The sequence below is a fragment of the Oncorhynchus mykiss genome, chromosome 7 (assembly GCF_057628025.1).
Source record: "Oncorhynchus mykiss isolate SJ-2025 chromosome 7, ASM5762802v1, whole genome shotgun sequence".
Taxonomy (NCBI): Eukaryota; Metazoa; Chordata; class Actinopteri; order Salmoniformes; family Salmonidae; genus Oncorhynchus; species Oncorhynchus mykiss.
Window position 1 is genome coordinate 11,566,452 of NC_143028.1, and position 10,265 is coordinate 11,576,716.

General features: G+C 41.9%; 1 protein-coding gene across 1 annotated transcript; it reads left to right on the forward strand.

The window, feature by feature from the left end:
* Positions 1-1,636: 1,636 nt before the first annotated feature.
* LOC110528883 (obg-like ATPase 1) lies at positions 1,637-9,675 on the forward strand. The gene is made up of 11 exons (XM_021611057.3): positions 1,637-1,977; positions 2,731-2,828; positions 5,003-5,146; positions 5,297-5,424; positions 5,684-5,859; positions 6,117-6,197; positions 6,317-6,414; positions 6,742-6,882; positions 6,975-7,071; positions 7,160-7,282; positions 8,519-9,675. The coding sequence occupies exons 2-11, from the start codon at positions 2,731-2,733 to the stop codon at positions 8,624-8,626; spliced, it is 1,194 nt and encodes a 397-aa protein (XP_021466732.2). The 5' UTR covers positions 1,637-1,977; the 3' UTR covers positions 8,627-9,675.
* The last annotated feature ends 590 nt before the right edge of the window (positions 9,676-10,265 follow it).

Genomic DNA, 10,265 nt, shown 5'->3' on the forward strand with positions numbered 1-10,265 from the left:
GGCCATGGTAGCCATGGAAGCCCTGCGGTGGTACGGAAGGAACGGGGCCTCGATCCCAGGCGAAGGGTCCCCCACAACACCCTAGGTCCCGGCGGCCACGGTCTGACAGCGCTGCGGCGCCTAGGGGATGGATCTCCTGTGGGCCCTGAAGGACGGGAAGGTAATTTTACAGAGGAGCAGGATGAGGCGAGTTTGATAAGGACTCACCCCGCTCCTGTACAAGGGCCCGAAAACAGCTTTTTAACAAAGTGACTTTTTAACATGTTTTTCATGTCTTAAAAATGTTGTACCTTTGTTAGATCATTAGTACACATTTTAAATGGCTTTTACAGATGTGATGTTTACAAGGAAAGTACTTTTTATTCATGGTTGGTTTCATTGATTTTAACAACATGTACTTTTTAACAAATTGAAATGTAACTTTCAAATGCTGTGTTTTATGGTTTGTTGCCGTTTTTATGTGTATGAAATGATGCAAAAAATGTATGAGCTGTTTTTAAAGGAAATGTGTTAATAAAACTTTTCCAAAAGAAAAAAAAATCTGTGACCAACAGATGCATTTTGGTATCCCAGTCATGAAATCCATAGATTAGGGCACAATTCATTTATTTCATTTGACGGATTTCCTCATATGACCTGTAACTCAGTAAAATATTTGAAATTGTTGCATGTTGCGTTTATGTTTTTGTTCAATATAGTAAACTTGAAGGGAAGCATGATGTAAAATGCGAACCTTGTATTCCAACTGACTTTAGGTCACTAAAGCCAATAATTTACCGCTGCGCAACGGAGTTCTGATTAACAGTGGAGATAGAAAATGTCAATATGATAATCACACGGTGCTATTTATCGTTGACCAGCAGATGTCCCTAATGTTCATTGTGAACAGATAATGACGCTCAGATGAATGAACCGTTTTTAGGCGCCGAAACCTTCAGAAAGCCTTGTCAGATATATGTTTATTTCTTTGCCCTTTTGTAATGTAACTATTTGCACATCGTTACAACAGTGTACATAGCCATAATATGACATTTTAAATGTCTCTATTCCTTTTAAAATTGTGTGACTGTTTACTGTTCATGTTTTGTTTTTTTCACTTTTGTTTGTCTATTTCACTTGCTTTCGCAATGTAAACATTTGTTTCCTATGCCAATAAAGCCTTTAGAATTTAATTTAATATTAGAGAAAGGAAGAGGTAGGAATGCCATTGGCCAATTAATGGGGGAACGTTTAACGCCCCACCCAGCAGACTGTTGACCAATCGCGTTCACGTTGTCATGCTACGTCAAGCGGTTGCTTAGCTAAGGTTGGGTTTCTGAGCTAGCGCCATTCACTCCCATTTCCCCATCTCCTCAAAAGGATAAATTCAATTCAAAGGGCTTTATTGGCATGGGAAACATGTTTACGTTGCCAAAGCAAGTGAAATAGATTAGGTATATCTGGCCTCGTTTGGGTGTCAATGGTGGAAACCGCTCGGGGTGATCTTCTTCTTCGTTGGGGTTTAGCGGCGGTTGGCATCCAATATTACATTGCATTACCGCCACCGCGCGGGCTGATCGATATTGAATCAATTACGTCACACTGCAAACGTGCAGCGCTTTACGTGGTATAAGGTTTCGTCCAATGAGAATGCTGAGACACAAAACACTTCCGATATGCTGTCTCTTTTCTAGGGTTTCATTATATAGCACAGCCACAAAGTGGAAATTGGCCATATTGTTAAAAAAAAAGAATGAAAACAAAAAATGTATTTTTGGTCTTAATTTAAGTTTAGGCATAAGGTTAACGACACTGATAAGGTTAGGTTGAAAATCACATTTTAAGGAAATTCATTGAACAATTAGGAGGGGTTATGACTTCGTGGCTGTGGGAACTAGTGACGACCCTTTTCTAGTTTCGCTAGATGTGGAGCAGTGTGAACATATTCCAACCAAATCTATTTTCGTAGATAGCCGAACAAAAATAAACCGAATCAAGGTGATATGAACATATAGCTCGTTAAAGACATGCTTGTTTGGTTATATATTCGTCCTTGCGATATGTTTCGTTTTATTTTAATAAACAATAACGTTACTTGACATAGCTAGCTAGTTGGCTAGCTAGCATGCTGACAAGCAGAATGAATGGGACCGTTCCTTACTAGCTAGCTAGCTAGCTAGCTTCTCCACATGTGTTTTAGCCTGTTTGCTAGTTAGCTGTCTTCTAGCTATGCAGTTGGTTAGCTGTGCCAACTGGCAAGTCTGTCTTTTCAAATTAGGTTGTCGTTTGTGTCAACTTGAGTAGCTAGTAGGCGTTGAGTCAGCGATATGAAACCGGGAAGTTATCCGAGATAAATAACTGTCAGCTAGGTAACTATGTGACAAGTCATCGCAGGGTATAGATTGCTGTCTGTACTCTTTGCCAGCAGTATTCCAGACGCAACTACGCACGATGTGGTCTAATTCAAGGCAACTGTGTGGCATTGCAAACCCAGCCTTGCATGTTATGCGAACCCAGCCTTGGTAGTGTAGTAAACCATTGTCACTAGTTTTTGTACTGATTACATGTCGTTGTCAGAGTAAAAGGGAACAATATGCACACGGTTTCTGAAATTGACCCCTGGGGTATGAGAGAGTTGTCAGCCATGTAAAAATGTAATGTTGATATTAAGCATGTCCCATAATTTAGTTGTTTGGTTCAAGAGCATGAAGTGTTTAATTTCTGTTTCTAAATGTTTTGTTGCTGTTGCAGATGCCTCCAAAGAAGGGAGAAGGACCAAAACAACCGCCGCTGATTGGACGCTTCGGGACTTCTTTGAAGATTGGGATTGTGGGATTGCCGAATGTTGGGTATGGACATGACTACAATTTAGTAGTTTCCCATAGTTGTAAAGGTAGGGCGTTGGAGAATCATTAGTACAATTCACACTATAGGGCCAACTAGGATTGCACATTTTGGGGAATATTCAGAGATGGAGACTTTCTGTGGGAAAATCAAATCAAACTTTATTTGCTACATGTGCCGAATACAACATGTGTAGACTTTACCGTGAAATACTTACTTACAAGCCCTTAACCAACAGTGTTGTTCAAGAAGAAAATATTTACCAAGTAAGCAAAAAAAAAAAGTTATAAGAAAAGTAACACAATAAGAATTACAATAACTAGGCTATATACAGGGCACCAAGTCAGTGTGCGGGGGTACAGGCTAGTTGAGGTAATCTGTACATGTAGGTTGTGGTAAAGTGACTATGCATAGGTAACAAACAAACAGCGAGTAGCTGTTGAGGAGCCTTTTGGTCCGTGACTTGGCGTTCCGGTACCGCTTGCAGTGCGGTAGCAGAGAAAAGTCTATAACTTGGCTGACTGGAGTCTCTGCCAATTTTCTGTCCTTCCTCTGACACCGCCTATTATATAGGTCCTGGATGGCAGGCAGCTTGGCCCCAGTGATGTACTGGGCTGTTCACACTACCCTATGTAGCACCTTACTGTCAGATGCCGAGCAGTTGCCATACCAGGCGGTGATGCAACCGGTCAAGATGCTCTCGATGGTGCAGCTATAGAACCTTGTGAGGATCTGGGGACCCATGCCAAATCTTTTCAGTCTCCTGAGGGGGAAAAGGTTATGTGGTGCCTTCTTCACGACTGTCTTGGTGTGTTTGGACCATGATAGTTTGTTGGTGATGTGGCCACCCAGGAACTTAACTCTCAACCCACCCACCTTTTCCTGTAGTCCACGATCAGCTCCTTTGTCTTGCTCACATTTAGGGAGAGTTTGTTGTCCTGGCACCACACTGCCAGTTCTCTGACTACCTATAGGCTATAGGCTGTTGTCGGTGATCAGGCCTACCACTGTTGTGTCGTCAGCAAACTTAATGATGGTGTTGGAGTCGTGTTTGGCCACGCAGTCGGGAGTAAACAGGGAATACATGAGGGTACTAAGTAGGGGAATTAATGGAAATGAATGCAAATTAATATTAATACAATTTAAATGTAGATGTTTTTTCATTGGATATATTTACCATATCATATGGAGACAGAAACATACACCCTTTACCTTATCATAAGTAGACAAAATTGCAAATTATTAAATTATTAATTAATTAATTAATTATTATTAAATTATTTAAACAGGTAGGCCAGTTGAGAACAAGTTCTCATTTGCAACTGCAACCTAGTCAAAATAAAGCAAAGCAGTGCAACACAAACAACAACACAGAGTTACACATGGAATAAACAAACGTACAGTCAATAACACAATAGAAAAGTCTATATACAGTGTGTGCAAATTAAGTAAGGAGGTAAGGCAATAAATAGGCCATAGTGGTGAAATAATTACAATTTAGCAATTAAACACAGGAGAGATAGATGTGCAAAAGTTGAATGTGCAAGTAGAGGTACTGGGGTGCAAATGGGCAAAATAAATAACAGTATGGGGATGACGTAGTTGGATGGGCTATTTACAGATGGGCTATGTACAGGTGCAGTGATCTGTGAGTTGCTCTGACAGCTGGTGCTTAAAGCTAGTGAGGGAGATGTGAGTCTCCAGCTTCAGGGATTTTTGCAGTTCCAGTCATTGGCAGCAGAGAACTGGAAGGAAAGGTGGCCAAAGAGGAATTGGTTTTGGGGGTGACCAGTGAAATATACCTGCTGGAGCGTGTGCTACAGGTGGATGCTGCTATGGTGACCAGTGAGCTGAGATAAGGCGGGGCTTTACCTAGCAAAGACTTATAGATAACCTGGAGTCATTGGGTTTGGCTCTAGGTCATGTAGTTAAATGATGATGTAGTTCAAATTCCCCAAATTCCCAGGCTTAATTTCCCATGGACAATTTCCGGAAATTTACAGGAAAGTTTCCGACCCAACCTGTACTGTTCTGGCTTTCCAGCAACTGTGGTGGCTGCATGTCACTACAGTGCAATTCAGACAAATGTATCTGCTTTTGTTGTTCAGTAGACCCTACCATACAGATGTCTTGGGCTGTAGAATAGTGACAGACTTTGTCTCGTAATTTTTGTCTACAGGAAGTCAACATTCTTCAATGTGCTGACCAAGAGCCAGGCCGCAGCAGAGAATTTCCCCTTCTGCACTATCGACCCCAACGAGAGCAGAGTACCCATCCCTGACGAACGCTATGACTACCTCTGCACCTTCCACAAGCCCCTCAGGTAGGGTTGTGTGTGTGAGCAGAGTGCACATTCATGTAGAACGTTACAACTACTTCTGCACCTTCCACAAGCCTTGGAAATGTGTGTATGAGTAAACACTCTGTACATCAAGTTTGTGTGTAACTTCTCAGTCTCTTTCTCATTGGACAGTAAAGTCCCAGCGTTTCTGAATGTGGTGGACATAGCTGGGCTGGTGAAAGGTGCTCATGCTGGACAAGGACTGGGCAACGCCTTCCTGTCTCACATTAGTGCCTGCGACGGCATCTTCCACATGACACGTGAGTTTAACACACACTCGCAGAAACGCACTCACACACATGCACTCAATCACACACTGTAATCCTGGTATACATTTCGCATTAAAACTGCAAGCATGGGAAGCTTCCATTCTAATCAATAGGACACTCACACCTACTCAATGCTAGCACAGTTCAGATGTGCACAACAACAACAATATACTCAATTCCTATTTTATCAGCTTTGTGAAGTCTAGCACCATGGCGTAACCTGGACATAATTGAGTGTTTGTGTGTGTAGGTGCATTTGAGGATGAGGACATCATCCATGTGGAGGGTAACGTGGACCCAGTGAGGGACATTGAGATAATCCATGAGGAGCTACGGCTGAAAGATGAGGAGTCTCTTGGACCAATCATAGATAAGTTGGAGAAGACCGCTGTCAGAGGAGGAGACAAGAAACTCAAACCTGAATACGTGAGTAGAGTGTGTGTGTGTGGGGGGTGGTTGATGAGTGCCCTATTGGGTCTGAGACTGAGGTCTGAAGCTGTGTGAGTGGGCTTGATTCAAGCACTTGAAACACTTTTCCATGCCCTCTCGTAGATATTTTGAGACCCACAGGCGTGCCTAGGGAGAAGGGGCCACAGATAAAATCAGAATTCAGCATTTGTTTACTCATGTTCTCTCCTTTCATTCCCTTCTCTTGTTCCCTTCTTCCCTCATCCCTCACTCAGGACATCATGTTGAAGGTAAAGAACTGGATTTCCGAGGAGAAGAAACATGTCCGCTTCTACAATGACTGGAACGAGAAGGAGGTATGACTATGTGTGTGTGCTCACAAAAGACAGAGGGCAGAGTACCATTAGTTGCAGGGGCCTGTATACCAGCACACACACATCTAATCCAGTGTGTGTGTGTGTGTGTGTTTATGCAGATAGATGTGCTGAACAAATACCTGTTCCTCACGTCCAAGCCCATGATCTACCTGGTCAACCTCTCAGAGAAGGACTACATCAGGAAAAAGAACAAGTGGTCAGTGGGTTCTCTTTCTTAATTCCTTATTCCTGCTTTCTAAATCTTACGTTATTTGGGTTGTGATGCCTGGCAACCATTATCTGAGGAGCTGAAATGCTACTTGTTGAGGGTCTGAACTTTACTTGCAATAGGGGTTTATTTTGTGATTGTGGCATTTTGTGCAAAATAAACACTGACAGTTTTGTATGTGCAAAAAACCCTGACTGTTTGGTTTATTAAAGAGCAACTTCAATCAAAAATCAACTTTATTTTTCTAATGTAGAGGATCTTTTCTCTATGTATATACATAGGATTGTTTTCTCTTAAATATGCATTCTCTCCCAGGCTGATTAAGATTAAGGAGTGGGTCGATGCCCATGACCCAGGGGCTATGGTCATACCAGTGAGTGGAGGTCTTGAGGCCAAACTACAGGACATGACCGACGAGGAGAAGGACAAATACTGTGAGGAGGCGAAGACTCAGAGGTACACACACGGACAGATCAAACACACAATGAACACATTTTATGATATTGCAAGCGGTTAACTTATTAACTGTGTATGTGTGTGTATTGCAGTGTACTGACTAAGATCATTAAGACGGGCTATGCAGCTCTGCAGTTGGAATATTTCTTCACAGCGGGACCAGACGAGGTTAGAGCGTGGACTGTCAGGGTAAGAGACACAGTTTGGTTATCTCTCCCACAATGAGGTGTGGGTGTGACTATCACAGCGTTATGTATTACTCCTCTCTGTCCTACAGAAAGGCAGCAAGGCGCCCCAGGCGGCAGGGAAGATCCACACTGACTTTGAGAAAGGTTTCATCATGGCAGAGGTCATGAAGTTCCAGGACTTCAAAGAAGAGGGCACCGAGAATGCTGTCAAGGTGTGTGTGATGGCATACCATAAGTACTTGTCAAAAGTTTTTTTTTGTCTAATCTTATCTGGATAAGACCATCTGATAAAGATGGCACTGTACTGGATGGCCTCCGTTTTGCGAGCTCTGACCCAACTTTGTTATTTTGTGACTATTGACGTTTATTTTTCCTTTATTTTCACAATGTATCCGTTGTCATTTCTTTTAACCGACAATAACTTTTGAACATCATATCAGCAGTTACTTAGCCCAATTCCGGCTTCAACTTTGTGGGCTCTTAATGTAATTCTGCCCCAATTGTCCGGGTATCCAAGAGGCAATGTCGGCTTTACAGAGGGGGAATCCTGGTTGGGATTAAGGCGAAAGGAAAAGCGGCCACCTCTTCCCTCTATTCTGTTGGCCAATGTACAGTCACTTGATAATAAAATGAATGACATTTTGATTGCGGATTTGCTACCAACGAGTCTCTTGTAACTGCAATATTCTCTACTTTTCTGAAACATTGCTTTTTGGACAAGATTAATTAATTAATTAATTGAGTTGGATAGCCATGGGGGGCATGGCTATCCAACTCAATTAATTCTCCATTCGCAGAGAGGACAGGACAGTAGATTCAGGAAAATTGATAGGGGGAGAGGTGTGCCTCTTCATCAACAACAAATGTTATTCTGACTCGAGCGCAAGTATGCCCCCATCGACAGGGCTGCAGTGGAGCGGGTCAAGAGCTTCAAGTTCCTCAGGGTCCAAGTCACTAAGGACTTAATGGTCCACACACATGCGTAGTTGTGAAGTAGGCACCCTTGTATTTATTCCTATGCACACTCTCAGGACTCTACATACTCACGCACACTGACACTCCAACATACAACATTCACACACATTTTTATACTGACTTTATACACACTCAAATATAATATTAATTTATGCTGCTGCTACTCTATCATACATCCTGATGCCTAGTCACCTTACCCATAAACTTATCTACCTCTATCGCTCCAGTTTCCCTGCACATTGTAAGTATGGTATTGGAACTGACCCTGTATATAGCTTCTTACTTTCTTGTGTTCTTATTTGTATTTGTTCTACCTTTATTTGTTAGTGCTACATTGATATTGATCACTGCATTGTTGGGTTTAGTTTGCAAGAAAGGCATTTCACTGTACTTGTGCACGTGACATTAACTTATCTTGCTAAATTACATTGTATAATGTAAATGAAGTTTTTCTGGTTTGATTTGTCCCATAGGCTGCTGGGAAGTACAGGCAGCTGGGCAGGAACTACATCGTGGAGGACGGAGACATTATATTTTTCAAATTCAACACACCCAATGCACCCAAGGCAGCGAAGAAGTGATGGGACCAATGCGACCAGTACAATAACATAGGGTTTTTGTGTCCCGTCTCAATTTGTCCTCGAGGGCCGCAGTGTCTGTTGATTTTTCTCCCCTCTCCCTGGTATTATGAATGAGAAGATAAGAATTAATCATTCTAATTCTATGTATGGTAGGATGAAAATTGAGTGCACACTGTAACCATTGAGGTCCTGACCAGGTCCTAACGTGTTTTCTGGTCAGGTTATTTTATCAGGAAAAACTCTGGGCCCTAGTCAGGACTGATCGGAACATGGAGGGACCATTATTATTATTTTAAGTAAAGTAGGCATCTCTGACCGTGCCTGACCAGAAACCACCAACGTGACTTTTAGCTTGGGACCCTGATTATCGCACCTACCAATACACTATTATATTAAATCTATATCTTTGCCCACCTCACACAAGACATTGCAGCCACATTGTGAATAAGAGGAAGATATAAATCAGTCTTCTGACACCCCTGACCACGTTCATATTTGTGGAGGAGACTATTGCTTTCATTTGCTCTGGTTACAAAAGGAAAACATCAACGAGCTAGCTTGCTACTTAGCTAAACAATGGAAGGTGCACAATCCATGGCTACACAGCTAGCTGGCAAACAAGCTACCTTCTCTATAAATTAGCTTGACGTGCTAGAAATGAATAGAAGTTGAGTAAAAAGTTACTAAAATAAACGTTATCTTCTGAATCAATGTCTTTATCATGTATTGAATGTAGAAGTTTTAGTTTAATCTCCTTCCCAAAAAACGCAATCTCAGACTGTCAGTGAATTAGGTTGTCTCCATGGTACCCAGACAATTTCTGCCATATAGTACATGCCTTCAAACGACCATAAAACCAATCTAAGTATGCCCTTACCTAAGGAAAGCGTTTGAGGGACTCTATGTAACACTCCAATTCCCTTAGGCAAGGGGAAATTATGAGTTTTGTGCAACTGGGCCCGGGTCTGACAAGCATTTTCATGGAAACGCATGTACTGCAACCACAATATGGGTCAACAATACACTCAATAAAACAAGACAACAGATTCCGTTTGTGTTCAAATGTGTTTTAATTGATGGGTGTTCATGTGCGTGTTGAACCAGAGTATGTATTTTGAAATGGATGGGATGCTTGTAACAGCCTGGGGGAACATGCTGATACTGCAAAATAAATGACATGCACAGTGACAGGTTCTGTGCATACTAGTCTGCGTCGTGGTTCATGCAAAAAAATATTCCATGTTGCAATGACTATTTCCCAGCGCATAGACGAACATTTTCAGCATAACTGAAGCAGTTCCTTACAAAAAGCAAAGGCAATGAGCAACATCTGGCTGGCAGCCTCACAGAACAATGTAGCCAAAATGTTCACGATCACTGCACTTAAATATAACAGAGCTTAGTTGCAATGTTAGCCAGCTAACCAAGTAGTGTAACAAGGTGAATATGCGGATACATTAATACGAAAATAAATATTGCTGCAATTACATTTGCCATTTTCCCAACACTTCCTGCTCTTCAATTTCAACCATAGATTCCCAGATATGAGGTTCTTGTCTAAAAACAAACAGGAAACAGATATCCCATAAAATGACGGACATATCGCTTGGTCATAGAATTCTCACCAAACCACAGAGTT

Bases quoted from the DNA above. Each gene is read 5' to 3' on its own strand.
- LOC110528883 (XM_021611057.3), top strand. From the start codon at position 2,731: ATGCCTCCAAAGAAGGGAGAAGGACCAAAACAACCGCCGCTGATTGGA. The intron at 6,198-6,316 runs GTATGACTATGT...GTGTTTATGCAG, and splicing joins ATGACTGGAACGAGAAGGAG to ATAGATGTGCTGAACAAATA. The intron at 6,883-6,974 runs GTACACACACGG...TGTGTATTGCAG, and splicing joins GAGGAGGCGAAGACTCAGAG to TGTACTGACTAAGATCATTA.